The sequence below is a fragment of the Sinocyclocheilus grahami genome, unplaced genomic scaffold (assembly GCF_001515645.1).
Source record: "Sinocyclocheilus grahami isolate Dianchi unplaced genomic scaffold, SAMN03320097.WGS_v1.1 scaffold176.1, whole genome shotgun sequence".
NCBI classification, from domain to species: Eukaryota; Metazoa; Chordata; class Actinopteri; order Cypriniformes; family Cyprinidae; genus Sinocyclocheilus; species Sinocyclocheilus grahami.
Window position 1 is genome coordinate 3029400 of NW_015505355.1, and position 22495 is coordinate 3051894.

The following is a 22495-nucleotide window of genomic DNA, read 5'->3' on the forward strand; positions in this document are numbered from 1 at the left end:
CGACCCCGGGCTGGACTCCGCTTAGTCCACGGTGAAAGCCGATCCGGCGAGCCACAACGCGAAGATGATGTATTTCCTCAGCGACCAGCATGGATCAGCTCCAGGCATGACGAAGCGGATATCGTCCTCTTTTGGAAGACCAGACAAAGTAGTTTCGCTTTCACAACGAAACACACAGCGTCTTCAGGACATGGCGGCGGCAGCAACAATACTACAGCGAGAATAAAAGTTACGCCTTCTTTCTTTGCGTGCACATTTGGGCGGCATTATGCAAATCTTCCCACATCGTGACGTAGATATGTGGGGGCGTGTTAGAACGAGTCGTTTTAGGTAGGCGTGGTTAACTCTTAACTTTTATAAAGAATATCTCTTTGGATTTGAGACTTTAGTCTTTGCAACTTTACAGATCTTCTTTATGCACCAAGAGCTTGTAACACTCCAAAGAGAAAGAAAAAATTTTAATCGCATTATATGACCCCTTTAAATTAGTATTTTGATCAGGCTCCTATGAAAATAACATTGGACATTTGCAAATAAGGCATTCAATAATTGACTAATAACCTTTTCTTTGCCATTAAAGTGAAATTACTGAACCTAAATATAGGAGTCTGATAAAAAAATGCTCAATTAAAAGAAAAAAATCCCAGAAAAATCTTTGAGGTTTTTGCCTGTTTTGACATAAAAAGTATTTGGCAACTTTCTGGCTGTCAAACATTAGAACGATCATGTGACACTGAAGTAATGATGCTGAAAATTCAGCTTTGCATCACAGGAATAAATGACATTTTCTCATTTTATCAGGTTCCTCTGCCAGGACGCATGTGTGAGTTGATATTATACATACACAAAAAAAATTTAATAATCACCAAAACACCAGTTGGTTAAAAGTTAGTTTTGAGACAAGATGTTTACAAGTTAGTAAGTTAGTAAGAAAAGCTCCAGCATCATTTGTTTGTAGATGCTGTTTGGCTTGATCTTTTGTTATCTAATGCACTGTCGTTTATTGATTATTTATACAAATTAGACTTTTTTTTAAGTGTACAAATATTTTTGGGGAATACTGTAAATATATATAGATGTATACACGCACTACCGTTCTAACGTCTGGGGATCAGTAAGATTAATTGTAAAGAAATTAATACTTTTATTTAGCAAGGATGCACTAAATTGATCAAAAGTGACAGTAAAGCCATTTATAATGTTACAAAAGGTTTATATTTCAAATAAATGCTGTTCTTTTGAACTTTCTATTCATTAAAGCATTCGGAAAAAAATGTATCAGTTTCCACAAAAACAGGAAGCAGCACAATGGTTTTCAACATTGATAATAACAAATGTTAAATCAGCATATTAGAATGATTTCTAAAGGATCATGTGACACTGAAGACTGGAGTATTGATGTTGACAATTCAGCTTTAAATCAGAGGAATAAATTACATTTTTTTAATAAATTACAATAGATTTTAGATAGCAATAGATATTTTAGATTAGAATTTTAAAAAAAAATCTGTTTAAACATCTTAATGAGCATAACATACTTTTTTCAAAAACATAAAAAAAATCTTAACAACCCCAAATGTTTGAATGGTATTGTTTGCATATTAACAGACCTGTAACTCTTCAGGAGCATGGTTTCTAACCCCTTCTCTAGTGTATAACGTCTTGACATGTTCAGATTTCAGGCAAGCCCAACTAAAATGAACAAACTTCTGTGAAACTTATCAGAAGTGGGCTTTATGGACTAACACGTCATGCCACACACTCTCAAAGCCTTACACAACTTGTATGGATTCCTTGTATGAAAAATATCAAATGTAATAATTGTGATTTGAATGAAATTCCATAAAATGATGACTCTCTCAGTATGCCTAATGAAAGCAATGCATTTCTTCTCATTTTAGAGTGTTCAAAGATGAGATATTTGTGTGGCAGGGATCTGGAAGTAGGACCCAATCGCAAAGTGAGTGACAAGGGTTTATTACAAAACAGAGATACAAGACAGTAGCGAGTTGTGCAGGTGATTCAATGGCAGGAACACAGTTAACAGAGAGAGACAGCTAGGCAACACCACTGGGACAGCCTTGGACATCAACTGGCAGAATAGCAGCAGAGGAAGCGGCAAGACGAGGCAGATAGAGAAGACCAAGCAAGGCACCACTCAGATACTTGACCGCAAACTCTGAAGTGGACCAAGTACCCGGAAGGGAGAACCAGTGGGCAGGAACTATAACACCACAAAGAGACAAGAGACAACTCCAATGCAGGCACGGGGATAAATAAAACCGAAGAACTGATTAAAAGTAAAAGAAATTACCAATTTAACCAACACAACTAACGTAAAGAACATCAAACAAAAAAAGCAAACAAAAGATCAGGACTAGGAGAACTGAATAAATACTAAAAAGAAAGGCAAAAAACAAACAAAAATGCAAAAACAAGGAGCAAGACAACATGGAACTACAAAGAACTAGACAAGACAGGGGCACAAGACCAACCAGGGAGACGGGAACACATACTCAGCCACCGACAAAGACAGCGAGGGTGAGAATGTCCACAAACCAGCAAAAACCAGAGGGCAAGGGGAACTATAAATAGGGAGGAAGGCACACGAGGAACAGGTGAGAGCAATTAGACCAACAAGGACTAGACAAGGGCTAACAACAGGGTGTGGTAAAGAGGAAACAAGGAGGGGCTAGAAAAGCTCATGGCTGAGAGAAATATTAACTAAGCCATGTACTGACACACAAGACAAAATAGACACCGGAAACAAACACAAGACAAATGGAGTGTCAGGGCAGAACCCTGACATTTGTGTAGATGCATATATCCAGTGGGTTAACTTATTGGAAAGGGAGCATAATTATTATTAAATGTAACTAAAATGCATCAGTACATTCCTCCATGATATGGTCAATGGAATGTAAAGGCATTACAATTGTTCAGAAGAGAGTAGCAGCCCAACACTTGCTCATTTTGTTAGATTTTGCTCCCTGATATCAGCCTGCATGTAAGAAGTCTGTCGTAATTATTCTGGCCACTGGTGGTTTAACTGCTTGTGAGGTGCAGATAGCAGAGCATGTGGATGTGTAATTAGGAATGATTGCAGGGATGAGCAGAAGGAGAAGGCCACGAGGTTCATACGGCCACATGGACATGCAAAGCAGCTGAAATCCTGCAGGAAACAGCGCTGCCATTACATCATAAGACTCACACACTGGGTAATTGCTCATTAAAAAGCAGAAAAAAATAGCTATTGCTTCTTTTTTACCATGCTCTGCTGTGTTCAGTCTGATGAGCTTAACTAATCATCTTTACTCAGGCTTAAGAACGGAGTAAATTATTCTCTCATATCGCTGTCCACTTTCTTTGAAGATGTTCTCGCAAATTTCAGTAGCTAGTTCATTTTAAAGTTGCGACAAAATCAGGAGAAAACATTATATGTTGTTCATTATAAACATATGGTGCTTATGTTGTGTTCTTGGGAACGATTGCAGGGATGAGCAGAAGGAGAAGGCCACGAGGTTCATACGGCCACATGGACATGCAAAGCAGCTGAAACCCTGCAGGAAACAGCGCTGCCATTACATCATAAGATTCACAGTGGGTAATTGCTCATTAAAAAGCAGAAAAAAAATAGCTATTGCTTCTCTTTTACCATGCTCTGCCTTGTGCAGTCTGATGAGCTTAACTAATCATCTTTACTCAGGTTTAAGAACGGAGTAAATTATTCTCTCATATCGCTGTCCACTTTCTTTGAAGATGTTCTCGCAAATTTCAGTAGCTAGTTCATTTTAAAGTTGCGACAAAATCAGGAGAAAACATTATATGTTGTTCATTATAAACATATGGTGCTTATGTTGTGTTCTTGGGAACTGCAGAGTTTAAACTTATACTGTCTTATTATACAATATGCAGTGCTGAAAGTGTTGGACAAGACGGATAGATCCATAAACAGTCACAATTTAATTCCAGCAGCTGTAGGTCAAACCGTTTCAGGATACAAATTCAGCAGGTGAGTAATAAATCATCTTGATTTATGTAAAATAAAGTGCATTTTCAAACAAATCAACTGTTTGCTGTTCAACAATGACCTAGATGAAAGAAAATGGTCATATTTTATTGTAGTGACAAAGCAAATCCATCAGTGCAGAGTCTGTGTTGTAATATTGCAGACATTTTTATTACTGTATTTAAAATCTAAAACCATTGTGTTTTGAAGTAAATTGAATATTTATTAGAAATAAGTGCTGTAATTTTTTACAAACTTGATTAATATACAATTATATAAAAATACTTTGAAATGTCAATATACCAAAACCCACAGTTCTAATGCTGCGTTCAAGTCATCCTGGGACATTCGTACTTACGAATTGACAAGTCGTAATTACGATGTCAGGTGCGTTCAAGTCAGTTTAGTCGGCACAAGATGGCGGTGTACCTTCTTTTAATAAATTACAAGAAAATACAAATCTGCATTTCTTTACTTGGATTTCAGCTGCGTAACAAGAACATGACCAATTTAAGTTTATAGGACAACTAAACTATCAATTTAAACAAAAATTTACTGTCAACTACAGACGTTGCATCCATCGATTCCGCCATGTTTCTCATTGACACGCCCCCAACTCGGAAACTCGGGGCTTAAAGATTTCCCACTCGTAATAACGACTTTGTGGTGGTGTTCATGTGCGTTCAACTCGTAAATACGATCTATCCGACATGACTTGAACGCACCATAAGGCCTTTAAATATTCAATGAAAAGAATAGTTACTTAGCTTCTATTTTAATTGACTGCACACTAGATATAAAGGTCCAACATAAGCCTTTGCAGGTATAGTTTGAAATCGAATGATTAAACTGATATTAGTCAGATGCATATTATAGGACAGCTAACTAATTGAGAGTTCAGACTCCATGTTCATCTGATTCAAGAGGTGATTTACTAATCACAACTAAACAATGGTGATTTGAAGGCCACTTTACCGTGATATCTTTCCCAAGGAAACATGACATTTTTCTTCTTCCTGATATACCACAATATTATTGTACAGGATAATTTTTGACATGCTTTGCTTATATCTTTCAGGTATGTTAGTAAAACAGTATTCTTTATGCGGTTACGTTGCAATGGCCAACAGACTCACTGTTATTGTGTAAAATTACACAACTTCATTCATACAATTTCAGCAAAAAAATTATATTTCGAAATCGATTAACCATTCTAGCATCTCTCCACACAACTCATTTGCATGAATTTGTGCCACTTCCCTGTTCATCAGTAGATGCAGTTTCACAGTTTGGCTTTTCCAGGCGTCAGCTGAAGGTTTTGAAGTTTCATGGCCATTCCCATATTCCCAGTTATCTTTAGTTTTCCTTGGAAAAATGCCTTTAAATGAGAATACAAGATTAACAAATTAAGGCTTCACAGTGCAGGGTTATTATAGTTAACTAAAGCCACAAAAAAAAAAAAAAAGTTAGTCCTTGAAATAAAATGTTAACTGAAATAATATTAAAAAAATAATCTGATAGTCTGATTCACAAACAATTAACTCTTATGACCTGGTTTGGTAACACTATTTAATAGGTATACAGTCAGTATAATTTTATAAATTATTATATATATTATTAATAACAGTTATCAATATAAAAAATAACAAAAACATTTTTTTTTTACATTTTACTTCAGCTAGTGGACAGGGCAACATTTCTCATTTTCATTTAGTTTATCTTGTAAATTTGTATGAAAATAACTACAACTGAAATGAAAATTAAGAAGAAGAAAAAACACACATACAGATGATAATTAAAAACACAATAATAATAAAAATGCCAAACAAACAAAATTACTACAATTTTAACCAAACTTAAAATCAAAACATATAAACTATTTCAAAATATTAATAAAAACGATATTATCTCAGTGATACTAATATACACTGTATATGAGTACAAAATAAAAAGGTTATGATCATTTATTATTCCTCCCCCAACATTTCATGCGAGTTTCTCTCCATTTGACTATTTCCACATGTCATGAGCATGATGGATTTGAGCTCTAAACGGTTCAGCTTTTCTATTCGGGATTAATCTGAAAATGATTCCCTTTATGGAGGATTATTGTGAAAAGAGTGGCTAATTTTTAGATGAAGCTTCTGTCAAACCATCTGATGTGGCGTTCATCAGATGGACAGACATGATGGAGGTTGCGTGAGTCAACACAGATGGGTGTAAATCACGAGGGAATGACATTTCAAAGGGCTTATGAAAACAATCTATTTTTCATGCTCTGACTCACATCAGCAGAGGAAACATTAGAGGCCATCAGCCTAATTTGGGACTGCGTAAAAGATTTACGCTTCACTCTGATCAGCATTCGGTGTCAGGAGGCTTTGTCTGCTTTAATGTGTGTGATTCAGTCAAAAGAAATGGTTGGACATGCGACTTAATACTGTATGCATGTCATGCTAGCTACAGTCAGGTCAAGGGAATGTCAAAGTAACTCAATGTTAAAGGGGTCATATGATGCTTTTTTAAAGATCATTATTTTGGGTTACTCCACCCCAAAATGAAAATTTTGTCATTAATCACTTACCCCCATGTCGTTCCAAACCCCTAAAAGCTTTGTTCGTCTTCGGAACACAATTTAAGATATGATGTGGCGTTCATCAGATGGACAGACATGATGGAGGTTGCGTGAGTCAACACAGATGGGTGTAAATCACGAGGGAATGACATTTCAAAGGGCTTATGAAAACAATCTATTTTTCATGCTCTGACTCACATCAGCAGAGGAACCATTAGAGGCCATCAGCCTAATTTGGGACTGCGTAAAAGATTTACGCTTCACTCTGATCAGCATTCGGTGTCAGGAGGCTTTGTCTGCTTTAATGTGTGTGATTCAGTCAAAAGAAATGGTTGGACATGCGACTTAATACTGTATGCATGTCATGCTATCTACAGTCAGGTCAAGGGAATGTCAAAGTAACTCAATGTTAAAGGGGTCATATGATGCTTTTTTAAAGATCATTATTTTGGGTTACTCCACCCCAAAATGAAAATTTTGTCATTAATCACTTACCCCCATGTCGTTCCAAACCCCTAAAAGCTTTGTTCGTCTTCGGAACACAATTTAAGATATTTTGGATGAAAACGGGAGCCTTGTGACTGTCCCATTGACTGCCAAGTAAATACCACTGTCAAGACCCAGAAAAGTATGAAAGACATCGTGAGAATAGTCCATCTTCATCAGTGGTTCAATCTGAATTTTATGAAGCGACGAGAATACTTTGTGTACATAAAGAAAACAAAAATAACGACTTTATTCACCGTAGTGCCATTTTGCAGAGTATCCACTGAACGCAAGCAGCGTATGCTGTTCGTTGTCAGCCACACCACAAGGATACATTTTCTACGTTTATTTATGCTTTGATTTGAACGAAAACAGCGCATCCATGTGGTGCGGCTGACACAGAACAGCATACGCTGCTTGCGTTCAGTGGATACTCTGCAAAATGGCACTACGGTGAATAAAGTCGTTATTTTTGTTTTCTTTGTGTACAAAAAGTATTCTCGTCGCTTCATAAAATTCAGATTGAACCACTGATGGCAGATGGACTATTCTGACGATGTCTTTCATACTTTTCTGGGCCTTGACAGTGTTATTTACTTGGCAGTCAATGGGACAGTCACAAGCCTCCCGTTTTCATCCAAAATATCTTAAATTGTGTTTTCCGAAGACGAACTAAGCTTTTAGGGGTTTGGAACAGCATGGGGGTAAGTGATTAATGACAAAATTTTCATTTTGGGGTGGAGTAACCCTTTAACAGTAAATATTCCTGAAATATTTACAAATACATTTGTATTAATTTACTTCATTCATAAACACTTCTTTACTGTTGAATATAAATAACTTGAATGAATAACTGGGCGATATGTCAAATATTAGTAATATTGTCACAAAATATCTTTGCTGATGGTATCAAATTAGGGAATATCGTGTATATTGCAAAAATGTTAGACAATTAACTTATAAAGACAGTAAGCCAATTTAAATTACAACCATAATTAATTTGTATGTCTAGATTATTCCTATTTTTAACTAGTGTTGATTTTGCCATAAACAATTTGTATGTACAGTACTTTGTAACAATAGCTGGTCTATAAAGATCAGGTTTAATTTAGTTAATTATTGTAAAAATTTGGAAAATGATCCATGCTTCTATTTTATTAAACAAAAAAAATCCTATTTTTAGCTATATAACTCCAGCCCTAATAATTTGCCCAGGACACTCTCAAACCTTATCTAGCTCTCAAACTACACTGATACACACCAACTTATCAGAACAGCTTCAATGTTCTTTTCTTCATAAAAAACACAAGATGTCAACAGACCACTAAGAATAAACCATCAAACCATACCGTTTGTGGATTCATCCGCCCCGTCATCAATTCAAGCAGATCTGAGTCGGACATAGCGATAGTACAGTCGGCCTTTTTACCTGTGCAAGAAGTAAACAGTGAAACATGTTACAATGTGTCTATAACAAAGTGCACTTGGAGACACTGACTTTAGAGTTAAATCTAACAAATGACTGTTTAATGTGTATGCAAAAGACTATTTACAAAACATTTTTTTTTCATTAGAATATCAAAAAGAATATTTAAAGAATATAAGAGTCCCTTATCATCACCAAGGCTGCATTTATTTGATCAGAAATACAGTAATAAATAGAAATGTATTTCTATAAAATTTCTATTTGAATATATTTTAAAATGTAATTTATTCCTGTGATGCAAAGCTGTATTTTCAGCATCATTACTCCAGTCTTCAGTGTCACATGATCCTTCAGAAATCATTCTAATATGCTGATTTGCTGCTCAAGAAACATTATTATCAATGTTTAAAAAGTTGTGCTGCTTTATTATTTAATGAATAAAATTTTAAAAGAACAGCATTTATTTGAAATGTAAATCTTCTGTAACATTATAAATGTCTTTACTGTCACTGGGTCAAAATGCTGACCCGAGTCTTTTCCCGTTTTTTTTCTCCTTTTTTTTTTTATGAATTTTCCAATAATATGCAACACACAATGAGGTGGACAAAAAAATCTAAACACACCTGCATCATTGGTCACTGAACCTTTGCCATTTTTTACATCCACGACCCATAATGCTTCACTTCCACCTGGACCGTCCTTCACTTTGAAAGCGAAAACACCACCAATTTTCTTGATATATGCCTCTCCCTCCTGTTAAAATAATGACATCATTTAATAAATGTCGAAAATAGTTTTTCATCCACTTGAAAACTCCTGTGAATCTTATTCTGCACGGAATTTCACTTACAGTATGCTATTGTATTATTTTTCATCTTACACTGATGCAAATTATTTCTACAATAATCATAGCACTGAAGATTTAACATCCACGCTGACTTCATTAAAAAAGTCATTTGAGATGTGATTAAGACATCCTCCAGGAATATTACTCTTTCCAAGAAAAGAGCCACGAGTCATTGTTTATTCTTGTCTATCTGTGCATCTTATTTTTGGGTGCAATATGTTTGCAGACGCCACGGAGGCATTAACAAACCCCAAACCACGGAGTCTGATTTGCATGGTACGATTGGTGAGAGGCAGCCTCATTCCTGATGAATTACCTCCTGTAGCTTCTTCTCTATCTCCTTGAAGACAGTGTGAGCTTTGAAGCCTTTGAGGTCGCTGGTCGCGCTGGTGGCCACTGCAGCGATCCGAGAGCTGAGAAGGTTTAGTTCAGACAGTTCAACACTGCTGGTGCATGTATGGTGTGTGTACCAAGTCCAAAGGTCTGGTTGTAATGCATGTAAAAGAACTACGGCATTTAACAAAATGTAATGAAATTATTTTCCGAATATTCTAATGACTTATAACATCATGAACTCTGTGTACTCATACAGACTTACATGTAATTATGTATGCAGGTCATATAGAAATATAATCTTTTGTACCTTGGATTTTGCACCCAGTGTTCCATATGCTTAAACAAACATACAACAGAGCTGAACCATTCAAGCATAAAACAAAATAAGCAATAAAAATGTACACTGCTGTTCAAAAGTTTGGCGTTGATAAGATTAATACTTTAATTCAAATGAATACTTTTATTCAGCAAGGACACATTAAACTGATCAAAAGTGACAAAACAATTCTGTTATTTAAACTTTCTATTCTGAAAACGAATCACGGTTGGGTTTTCAACACTGACAATGAATTACTTGAGCACCTTATCATCATATCAGAAAACTGAGTAGAGTAACGGCTGCTGAAAATTCAGCTTCGCATTAAAAAAAGAAATAAATTACATTTTAAAATTTCATTTTAATTTGTATTAATATTTTACAAAATTATTGTTTTGACTGTATTTTTAATTCAAATCAATTCAGCTTTGGTGAGCATAAGAAACATGAAAAAGTCTTACCAAGCCCAAACTTTTGAACAGATGGTTGGGATTTTGGATAATAATTGACCGAAATTAAAAAAAAAAAAAAAAAAAAAAAAAAAAAAAAAAAGTAACTGGATACATTTAGGCCAGTCATCTCAATGCTCGTTAAGACAGGTCAACAACATATTTTAGCTTTAAACATACCTTGTTTCTTGAGGGAAGCCCATCCTGTAGAGAGTGACGACCACCGCTCCACCAAGACCGATGTTGTGCTGCAGGGCGACCTTTGCCCTGGGGACCTGCCGAGGCCCCGCCTCCCCCCTCAGCTGCCAGCACAGCTCTGCACACTGAGCCAGACCTGAGCCACGAAAACAGGCCAGAGTTCATCCTTCACTCACTCTCAGTGTCACAGCCTTCTGCCTTCACTGCGTTTCTATATTGCGTGACCTGATGATTCTAATAATTAGTGAACAAAACTGCCATAAAGGGGACCAGGTACTTTCTTGACAGTCTTTGTTAAATTTTCATTTATATAGCATTTTGCACAAAGTAGATGCATTGAAAACTCTCTGAAACTTTCTTGTCCTACCACATATACATACAACATCTTGTATATGTAACTATAATGTAAATATTCTTTACATGCTATGGCATAAAACTAGGGATTAGAAATGGTTCACGAAATGATTTTGCAGAGCGAAATATAAACAACTTTTTCGATAGACCTTAGTCAGGGTCACAGGGTGGATGCAATATTGAATTTTACACTGATGAAAATGAGGCTTTGAGGGACAAAAGCAAAGTTTTTATAATGATAGATCACATGATTTTTAAAACGCAAAATTTCCAGATTTTATGTAGTTTTTGTCTACTAAAATGATTTTAGTAAGATTATTTTAGTAAGGCATTTTGTAACAAACATTACAATCCATTGACTACACTGTATTAATTGACTGAAACTGTTATTTAACCATTTAATAGTGTTATTATATCGCACATTTTTACATTAAAGGTAGGGTAGGTGATTTCAGAGGGGTTAGCAAAAAAAAAAAGCACAAGATTCCACCCTCCCTGCAAAATCAGTCTCCAAAGCCACGCCTCCTCCAAAACACATGATCGCGCACAGGCAGACCAGAGACTAACAGCGACACGATGAGAGACGGCATCAACGCTGTCAGATCACCTCATGTCTCATTCACCGGTGAGAAAACATTACAGTACAAAGCGCATAATGTTACAATAATAACCCCTTCCATTCTCACTGGAATGAAAGAAAGAACGAAGTAACTGGATACATTTAGGCCAGTCATCTCAATGCTCGTTAAGACAGGTCAACAACATATTTTAGCTTTAAACATACCTTGTTTCTTGAGGGAAGCCCATCCTGTAGAGAGTGACGACCACCGCTCCACCAAGACCGATGTTGTGCTGCAGGGCGACCTTTGCCCTGGGGACCTGCCGAGGCCCCGCCTCCCCCCTCAGCTGCCAGCACAGCTCTGCACACTGAGCCAGACCTGAGCCACGAAAACAGGCCAGAGTTCATCCTTCACTCACTCTCAGTGTCACAGCCTTCTGCCTTCACTGCGTTTCTATATTGCGTGACCTGATGATTCTAATAATTAGTGAACAAAACTGCCATAAAGGGGACCAGGTACTTTCTTGACAGTCTTTGTTAAATTTTCATTTATATAGCATTTTGCACAAAGTAGATGCATTGAAAACTCTCTGAAACTTTCTTGTCCTACCACATATACATACAACATCTTGTATATGTAACTATAATGTAAATATTCTTTACATGCTATGGCATAAAACTAGGGATTAGAAATGGTTCACGAAATGATTTTGCAGAGCGAAATATAAACAACTTTTTCGATAGACCTTAGTCAGGGTCACAGGGTGGATGCAATATTGAATTTTACACTGATGAAAATGAGGCTTTGAGGGACAAAAGCAAAGTTTTTATAATGATAGATCACATGATTTTTAAAACGCAAAATTTCCAGATTTTATGTAGTTTTTGTCTACTAAAATGATTTTAGTAAGATTATTTTAGTAAGGCATTTTGTAACAAACATTACAATCCATTGACTACACTGTATTAATTGACTGAAACTGTTATTTAACCATTTAATAGTGTTATTATATCGCACATTTTTACATTAAAGGTAGGGTAGGTGATTTCAGAGGGGTTAGCAAAAAAAAAAAGCACAAGATTCCACCCTCCCTGCAAAATCAGTCTCCAAAGCCACGCCTCCTCCAAAACACATGATCGCGCACAGGCAGACCAGAGACTAACAGCGACACGATGAGAGACGGCATCAACGCTGTCAGATCACCTCATGTCTCATTCACCGGTGAGAAAACATTACAGTACAAAGCGCATAATGTTACAATAATAACCCCTTCCATTCTCACTGGAATGAAAGAAAGAACTGAACATTTACATACAATAAAGTAATACACAAAAAAATTTATAAAGTAAAAGTTTTCACACAGATTAAAGTGCAAAAGTATTATAAAGACCAATAAGTAACACTATATGATCTCATTAGTTAACCTTATTTAATGCATTAACAATTAATAATGAGCAATAGATATATTTGCTACTGAAGTTATTAATCTTTGTTTTAAAAAAATACAATTGTTAGTTCATTAAATAACACTTGCACCTTTTGATTTTAACAACATGTTATTAAATATTGAAATTACCTAAGATTAATGAATGTTTAGAAGAATTTTTCATTGGTAGTTTATGTTAACTAATGTTAATTAATAGAGCCTTAATGTAGCCTAAAGTGTGACCAAACAACAAAGAATCAAAACATTATCTAGGGCAGGGGTGCCCAACCCTGCTCCTGGCGATCGACTGTCCTGCAAAGTTTAGCTCCAACTCTAATCAAAGACACCTGCCTTTAATGTTTAAGTGATCCTGAAGACCCTAATTAGTTGCTTCAGGTGTGTTTGATTAGGGTTGGAGCTGAACTTTGCAGGACAGTCGATCGCCAGGAGCAGGGTTGGGCACCCCTGATCTAGGGCATGTTGTAATCCAGATTAAAATGTAATAAAAGTTTGAAAATAAATAGCATATTAAGTCTAAATATTATTATTATTATTATTATTATAAGAAAGTATTTGGTCCTGTCACCACTGCGAATTCAAAAATCTGAATGGCTGTTTAAACCATAGATATAACTCCTCGTAGAAAAGGTGTGGATCGAGATCACGAAAAACTGTCAAACCGCTTGATAACTGGAGAAAGAAATCAAGCATCGCAAATATCTTCAGATTCTGTCTGATCCATATGCCAAAAAATAATCAGACCACTATGATGATGATAAATGGATTTAGAATATAAAGTCAGTCCAAAAATGAAATCAAGCGAGTTTTAACCTCCTTCACCAGCACTACTACGTGTCTAATGTTCAGTGTTGAGAAAGTCAGGAAGGGACACGGAGAAGGATGGAGAGGTTAAAAGGATTGATATAGAGCAGGGGTGTCCAACCCTGCTCCTGGAGAGCTACCGTCCTGAAGACTTTAGTTCCAACCCTGCTCCAGCACACCTGTCTGTAATTATCAAGCAACCCTGAACACCTTGATTAGCTGGTTCAGGTGTGTTTGATTGGGGTTAGAGCTGAAATCTGCAGGATAGTAGCGCTCCAGGAGCAGGGTTGGACACCCCTGATATAGAGAGTCCATTGTTCAACACCTGGTTTTTGACACCAACCAATTTACAATTAGGAGACAAACCAGTTCAATATTCCACCACACCAACTAGTAGTAACTCAAGTCAGCTGCAGAACTGACGTCCTGCTGGAATCTAGTGTTAATTCTCTAATTCAGAGATGCGACTCCCCCTGCTGGTGGAGAGCCACGTGCAGACACAAACACGTAAGGGATGGACACTGTCAAGGCAGTAAAAGCCAATTGGTTGCCCAAGTCACCATTCACTGACATTAAAGGCAGAGTGAGGGATTTCTGGTAGCCAATGTTTATATTTGAAATCACCAAAACAAACACGCCCCACCCCAAAAGGGTCTTGCCCCTATTTTGATAACTCCGCCCCACATATACATACACAACCCAGGCAACGATTAGTTCTGTGAAACAAAGCAAAACCAATGTTACACCGTGTCTACAGTCGTGAGTGGTGCGGCGCCACAAATCCCCGACAGAAAACTGCTGCCGGGTTCTATTTATGACGTGCTGACACAAATTTCAAATGGTTTTCAACAGTCCTTTGATCGCATCCAGTGTAGGCAGACTTCAGCTGTTGTAGACACGGTGTTACTCACCTATCGATAAGAAACAAAGCAACCTCGGCGTCCGATCGCAGGCCTCCGCTCCTTGAGTTCTCTCCAGCGCTGGAAAGCTGATCCGATATTTACACGGGTCCTACTTCTTGCCTTATCGTTCCGCAGACGTTTTCCTCTTTTGTTTTTTATCCGCCATCTATATCTTTCTGCAAAGTTTAGCTCCAACTCTAATCAAAGACACCTGCCTTTAATGTTTAAGTGATCCTGAAGACCCTAATTAGTTGCTTCAGGTGTGTTTGATTAGGGTTGGAGCTGAACTTTGCAGGACAGTCGATCGCCAGGAGCAGGGTTGGGCACCCCTGATCTAGGGCATGTTGTAATCCAGATTAAAATGTAATAAAAGTTTGAAAATAAATAGCATATTAAGTCTAAATATTATTATTATTATTATTATAAGAAAGTATTTGGTCCTGTCACCACTGCGAATTCAAAAATCTGAATGGCTGTTTAAACCATAGATATAACTCCTCGTAGAAAAGGTGTGGATCGAGATCACGAAAAACTGTCAAACCGCTTGATAACTGGAGAAAGAAATCAAGCATCGCAAATATCTTCAGATTCTGTCTGATCCATATGCCAAAAAATAATCAGACCACTATGATGATGATAAATGGATTTAGAATATAAAGTCAGTCCAAAAATGAAATCAAGCGAGTTTTAACCTCCTTCACCAGCACTACTACGTGTCTAATGTTCAGTGTTGAGAAAGTCAGGAAGGGACACGGAGAAGGATGGAGAGGTTAAAAGGATTGATATAGAGCAGGGGTGTCCAACCCTGCTCCTGGAGAGCTACCGTCCTGAAGACTTTAGTTCCAACCCTGCTCCAGCACACCTGTCTGTAATTATCAAGCAACCCTGAACACCTTGATTAGCTGGTTCAGGTGTGTTTGATTGGGGTTAGAGCTGAAATCTGCAGGATAGTAGCGCTCCAGGAGCAGGGTTGGACACCCCTGATATAGAGAGTCCATTGTTCAACACCTGGTTTTTGACACCAACCAATTTACAATTAGGAGACAAACCAGTTCAATATTCCACCACACCAACTAGTAGTAACTCAAGTCAGCTGCAGAACTGACGTCCTGCTGGAATCTAGTGTTAATTCTCTAATTCAGAGATGCGACTCCCCCTGCTGGTGGAGAGCCACGTGCAGACACAAACACGTAAGGGATGGACACTGTCAAGGCAGTAAAAGCCAATTGGTTGCCCAAGTCACCATTCACTGACATTAAAGGCAGAGTGAGGGATTTCTGGTAGCCAATGTTTATATTTGAAATCACCAAAACAAACACGCCCCACCCCAAAAGGGTCTTGCCCCTATTTTGATAACTCCGCCCCACATATACATACACAACCCAGGCAACGATTAGTTCTGTGAAACAAAGCAAAACCAATGTTACACCGTGTCTACAGTCGTGAGTGGTGCGGCGCCACAAATCCCCGACAGAAAACTGCTGCCGGGTTCTATTTATGACGTGCTGACACAAATTTCAAATGGTTTTCAACAGTCCTTTGATCGCATCCAGTGTAGGCAGACTTCAGCTGTTGTAGACACGGTGTTACTCACCTATCGATAAGAAACAAAGCAACCTCGGCGTCCGATCGCAGGCCTCCGCTCCTTGAGTTCTCTCCAGCGCTGGAAAGCTGATCCGATATTTACACGGGTCCTACTTCTTGCCTTATCGTTCCGCAGACGTTTTCCTCTTTTGTTTTTTATCCGCCATCTATATCTTTCTGTCGCTCAGCTCGGCTAATGTCCGTCCTGTGCACTGAACGCTCTCTCCTCCACATCACGAGTAGACACGCCCCTTATTGCTGATTGGCTACAAGTTTTTGCGATTCGGCCCGAATCAGTTTTTAAAGTGTTTTTGAAAAATCACTCACTCTGCCTTTAAATGGACAAGCGCGAGTAGGACATTATTTTTGATTTCTCTTTTTGTTTTCTAAAAAAAAAAAAAAGGTAATGCACTTTAGAACAACATTAGGGTGAGTAAATAAATACCGAAACTTAATTTTTGTCTGAACTATTCTACAGACAGTCACAGAAAATAAGCTGTGAAGGGGGTAAATAAACTCAAATAATTGTTTACAAATAATTAATTTACAGGTGTATTTGTTCATTTTATGGTTTTGAGGTGCCTCTAATTTATTCTTATATCAGCAGCTGTCTACGTCAAAAGCAATGCTATTTATTTACTGCTGTTGGTTAATGATTAACTCTAGTTTCTTCATTCTCTCTTCTGTCATTCTTCACTTAATTGACTTGATATAGTCATGTGATATTGTTAGGCTGAATAACATCATCTGAACTTGCCATACTTTGATTTTTAGCAAATTGATGCCACTGCTGTTTTTTTACACTTTTTTTGTTGTTGTTTGTTTGTTTGTTTTATTGAGCTTGACAGAAGCTGGCCACAGTCTGCTTCTGGAAAACAGCAGCGTGAACACTGTGCTAAAGTTCTCCTTTTGTGTTTCACAGCCAAAACAAAGAGAGATCTGGAGTGACATGAGTAAGTAAAAATGATCCTAATAATTCACCCAGATCTGAAATCAGGTGTGTTTGATTAACCGTACCTGTGGCTCCAAGCGGATGTCCTTTAGAGATGAGTCCTCCACTGGGGTTTATCACCCATTTGCCACCATATGTATTATCACCCCGATCAATCAGCTCACCAGCTTTACCTACCAATGAAAAACAGATAATATTTTAAAACACGCAGCTAATCTAAACTTACATTTTTAAAAAGTTGTGCTAGAAAAGTGTGCTTGTGAAGCCGTCCATCTCACCCTCAGCACACAGACCCAGAGCTTCATAGGTGATGAGCTCATTGGCAGAGAAGCAGTCGTGCAGCTCGATGACGTCAACATCTGATGGCTTCAGACCAGCAGCGTCAAAGCACCTCTGAGCTGCAAGATGGGTCATGTCATAACCAACCTATGATGGACAGAGTAAAAAAAAACATTATATTAGACATAAGACAATGGAAAATGTCCTATGTAGAATCAAGCCACAGTTCACCCAAAAATGAAAAGTCTGCCATCATTTACTGACCTTCATGTCATTCCAAACCTGCATGACTTTCTTTCTTCTGTGGAACACAAAAAATTATTTTTTGATACAAGTTTCAGTTCCCATTGACTTCCAATTGTATTTTTTGCCCATATAATGGAAGTCCAAGGGAACCAAATCTGTTTAGATATGAATATTTCTCAAAATATATTTTTTTCCACAGAAGAAAGAAAGGACATGAGGGTGAATAAATGGTACTTAAAAGTCAGCTTTAAAAAAAAAACATATTAAAGGTCAGTTTTTTTTTTAGGCTTTGTGCTGCTCAACAAGATCAGCTACTCTTACCATTTTCATACAGCTGTTTTCCTCGAAGGTACTGGTGAGGTCTGTGACCATTTCCTGTGCAATGATCTCCACAGCCTTTTTCTCCAGTCCGTTCCTCCTCACAAACTTCTCACTGGCCAGAACAGCAGCTCCTGCCCCATCAGATGTCGGGCTGCAGGAAAATAAGAGACGATATAAAAATCTGATTCTGTTGGACAGGATGATGGACCCACTAAAGTTCACAGTTTAACAAGCTATCTAATAAGACCATAGCGTTTCTTAAAATAATAACATTTATGAGCTAGAATAATGACCGTCATGCAAAAAAGCTTGTAAAACGCCCAGAAGATTCTTTGATATGAGTATTTAATTGTGTTCAGTACATATTAAACTCAGTAAACTGCATTTGTGGAATAACATTTGATTACCACAAAAAAATTAATAAATAAATTGTTTTTTTTGTTGATGACCAAGAGTGACACTTCAATAAAATAGATAAGGGATAACTTAAAAATAATTAAACTAATTAATGTACATATTTAAAATGGTTTATTTAAATTCATGTTTTAAAAATGTAGTTAAATAAAATAGCGTAATAATCAATTTAATTAATTGTCAATTGAAAAACAGACATTTAAAACTATTTAATTTAAGCTTTAAAATGTAGTTAAATGAAACGATAATATAGTAAATTAATAAATCATAAATTGCACATTTAAATAGTATTAAAAAAAGGAATTTGCCTGTTACTTTTCTGTGTCTACATGCCAAATGCAAAGCCAATAAACTTTCGACTCAATTTTAAGAGACGTCTCTCATTTGCCACTTAATATGTGACCCTGGACCACAAAACCAGTCTTAACTGTCGCTTTATACACCATCTGAAAGCTGAATATTTAGCCGAGATACAACTATTTGAAAATCTGAAATCTGAGGGTGCAAAAAAATCTAAATATTGAGAAAATCGCCTTTAAAGTTGTCCAAATGAAGTTCTTAGCAATGCATATTACTAATCAAAAATTCAGTTTTTATATATTTACAGTAAGAAATTTACAAAATATCTTCATGAAACATGATCTTTACTTAATGTCCTAATGATTTTTGGCATAAAAGACAAATCGATAGTTTTGACCCATACAATGTTTTTTTTGGCTATTGCTACAAATATACCCCAGCGACTTAAGACTGCTTTTGTGCTCCAGGGTCACGTATATGACAGAACAGACTCTAAAAAAAGAGAAGTTAGGAATGGTAAGAAAACCAAACCTTCACCAAATCTGGAAGTTTTTACCTTGCACATCAATAAACACACATATTGTTTATGTCTTGTGGCTATACTATTAAAACAATGAGTGTTTGAACAGTTATGGATTGGCTTCTTCACACTGCCAGTGTAAGTGCTTCAACAACTTTTACTGTTTTTTTAAAGAAAAATAAATTTTTGTGGTAAACAGCAATATGCTACAAGTGCTGTCGTCGCCTGAGATCAACTTGTGCTGAACATAACTAAACAACGTGCTACATGCAATATTTTAATAAAACATATTATATTCAAAGCCCCCGAGTGTCTTTATAGTTAGTTTTTATATATAAAACTCCCAACTCCTACAGGCTTTGCCTTTAACTTCACCACAGCACAGTATGTTCTGTAACGAGCAATAAGCTAGGCTGCATTACAGTAGCCTTTTAGCAAACCAGACCATCACAAAGCGCAAATATCAAGGCAATCGATGCGTTTACCTTTGTCATTCCCACCCCGACAACAAAAACCCTGTTTCTTGCTGCAGCCATCTTCAGGTTAGCGTTGTGACCGCTCAACTGGACTCGACGGCTGAGTACTGACTGCAGCTAAACAACAGCAGCTGATTATAAACACACAGATGGCGCTCTTTCCTCAGCCATGGTCACTCACATCCATATTTTCCTCAGCCATGGTCACTCACATCGACAGCTAGGTCAGAACGTTTTCGGGAAATCTATATTTATGATCATTTGTCAAGCTGTTTTACCATTTATTCCTTAAAAGATAATAGTTCATAGTAATATCTGTTTTATGTTGCTTGCTTAGGAACATTAAACACGGTTTTACTATAGTAAAAGTGTAGTAACCATGTTTTTTTTGGCGTATTAATATTTGTATAACCAGTTTTACATCAAATACCATGGTTAAACTGTGGCAAGTATTGCAAAACCATGGTTAATTTGTAGTTACCATGTACTTTAGCGCTTCCGCTCCTTCCGCTCCTTCCGGTCGTGCGTATGTGGGGTAAAGCAGCGCAGTTTTATCATACTAGATACGTTTGAAAGTTCTGTTATAATGCTACTCTGTGCGGTCGTCACCGGTCTATTAAAACACACAACATATTAAAGTGTCTTTGGCGTTTCCAAAACCGGAAATCAAGGGATTAAGACGTCATTGGCAGGCGACATTTTCAGCATCATTACTTCAGACTTCAGTGTCTGCCTTCTTATAATCAATGCTGAAAACAGTATTTTTGTGGAAACCATGGTACTTTTTTTTTTTTTTTTCAGGATTCCTCGATGATTGGACAGTTCCAAATAACAGCATTTGTTTGAAAAAAAAAAAAATTTTTGTAACAAATCTTAATACATCCTTGCTAAATAAAAGTATTTATTTAAAAACTACTGGAATATATGTAATATCTCACCTGAGGTTGAAAGTCGACTGGTTCCGGACCCCGACACTCAAACTGGACAATTGTCTTAAACCTTTCGCTGTCTTCTGCCTTTAGAAGAGAAAATACAAAATCGCCAACATAAAAAAAAAAATGCATATATGCAACTATAAATATTCATATGCAACTGCATTATTCACTGTGCATTGTGGCTTATAAAGTAACAAACAAAAAAATGATTTTTTTCTGTCTTACATTGTAAGGTGTAATCGTGTCCCTCAGGATATCTGGAAACAGTCAGACATCCACTTAAGTCCAATAAGACATTCATACACTTACCCAACCAAAAATATAAAAACACCAACAGAGAAGATATTATTGTGCAACATTTTGGCCACGTGTAAGCATTTTATCAGCACATTTACTAGCTAGTAGGTTGGTTACCAATGGAGTTTTCCCGAGAACACAGTTTGCACTTCTGCACCATGCTAGCACTCCCTCGTCCTCCTTTCAGTGGCATGCTGTCCTGAAGTGAGGAAAGGACCAGCTGTCACTATACAGACGTTTCTATGCACTCAATTTAGTAAACATGAGTCACACAAGTGCAAAAGTGCAGTGTATCAGTGAAGGGGAGATTTTGAATGAATAAAACCTTAAATATACACTGAACAAAATTATAAAACGCAACACTTTTGTTTTTGCCCCCATTTTTCATGAGCTGAACTCAAAGATCTTCTATGTACACAAAAAAGTCTAAATCTGTGTTAGTGAGCACTTCTCCTTTGCCGAGATAATCCATCCACCTCACAGGTGTGGCATATCAAGATGCTGATTAGACAGCATGATTATTGCACAGGTGTGCCTTAGGCTGGCCACAATAAAAGGCCACTCTAAAATGTGCAGTTTTAAATCATGCTGTCTAATCAGCATCTTGATATGCCACACCTGTGAGGTGGATGGATTATCTCGGCAAAGGAGAAGTGCTCACTAACACAGATTTAGACAGATTTGTGAACAATATTTGCGAGAAATAGGCCTTTTGTGTACATAGAAAAAGTCTTAGATCTTTGAGTTCAGCTCATGACAAATGGGGGCAAAAACAAGTGTTGCATTTATAATTTTTTTCAGTGTATAAAATCATACTGTTTTTAAACAGCGTGAGGGTGACAATCTTAATTTCTTAGTGAAACATTTATTTCATATGCAGTGCGACAGTCTTGTACTTTGAAAATGTGTAAAAATGAATTGAAAAATCACTTCTAAAACAAAGTAAACCAAAAAATGACAATGCATTTAAAAACTGCCTTGGAGAAAGAAAAAATGTAAACAGCATTTTATGTCTTTTTTTGAGAAATAATGAAAACCCGGCACAATGAAAAATCACAATTAAAAACTGCATGTTTGTTCCCTTCTCGGTTTTACTGAAGTAGTAGTTTTATTTTTTTTAAGTAGTAAAGATAAACATATCATCATTGCTAAAAGCATGAAAACATCTTGCAACAATACTAGTAGATGATGCAAACCAGTTATTGGCTATATTTTCCACACTTTGCAACCTACCATTAATGTGATATACTGCCATCTATCCGACACCTCACCACAATTCCCACACTTCAGCTGCAAGCACAGGAGTCAGTGATTAGACTAAAGGACAGTTTTCAAATCATACTGTTTTTAAACAGCGTGAGGGTGACAATTTTAATTTCTTAGTGAAACATTTATTTCATATGCAGTGCGACAGTCTTGTACTTTGAAAATGTGTAAAAATGAATTGAAAAATCACTTTTAAAAC

The 22495-nt window shown here is 36.9% G+C and overlaps 2 protein-coding genes across 2 annotated transcripts; both read right to left on the reverse strand.

Moving 5' to 3' along the window:
* Positions 1-5063: 5063 nt before the first annotated feature.
* On the reverse strand, positions 5064-19914 carry scp2a (sterol carrier protein 2a). Its single transcript, XM_016283730.1, has 10 exons — positions 19808-19914; positions 18811-18827; positions 18089-18239; positions 17521-17668; positions 17308-17415; positions 11781-11934; positions 9660-9756; positions 9120-9249; positions 8420-8499; positions 5064-5387 (listed from the first exon to the last, which is right to left on the reverse strand). Exons 1-10 carry the CDS (start codon positions 19856-19858, stop codon positions 5292-5294), a joined length of 1032 nt encoding a protein of 343 aa, XP_016139216.1. The 5' UTR covers positions 19859-19914; the 3' UTR covers positions 5064-5291.
* A 165-nt stretch (positions 19915-20079) lies between these two features.
* czib (CXXC motif containing zinc binding protein) lies at positions 20080-22335 on the reverse strand (the record flags this gene model as incomplete). Its single annotated transcript, XM_016283731.1, has 5 exons — positions 20080-20085; positions 20737-20814; positions 20959-20990; positions 21148-21229; positions 22264-22335. Coding segments are annotated over 5 exons (270 nt in total), but the record flags the coding sequence as incomplete, so codon positions are not given.
* Between the last annotated feature and the right edge of the window lie 160 nt (positions 22336-22495).

Bases quoted from the DNA above. Each gene is read 5' to 3' on its own strand.
- scp2a (XM_016283730.1), bottom strand. From the start codon at position 19,858: ATGGCTGCAGCAAGAAACAGGGTTTTTGTTGTCGGGGTGGGAATGACA. The intron at 8,500-9,119 runs GTGTGTTTAGAT...CTTCTTGCACAG, and splicing joins TTCAGTGACCAATGATGCAG to GTAAAAAGGCCGACTGTACT. The intron at 5,388-8,419 runs GTATGGTTTGAT...TCTCATTTAAAG, and splicing joins GGCGGATGAATCCACAAACG to GCATTTTTCCAAGGAAAACT.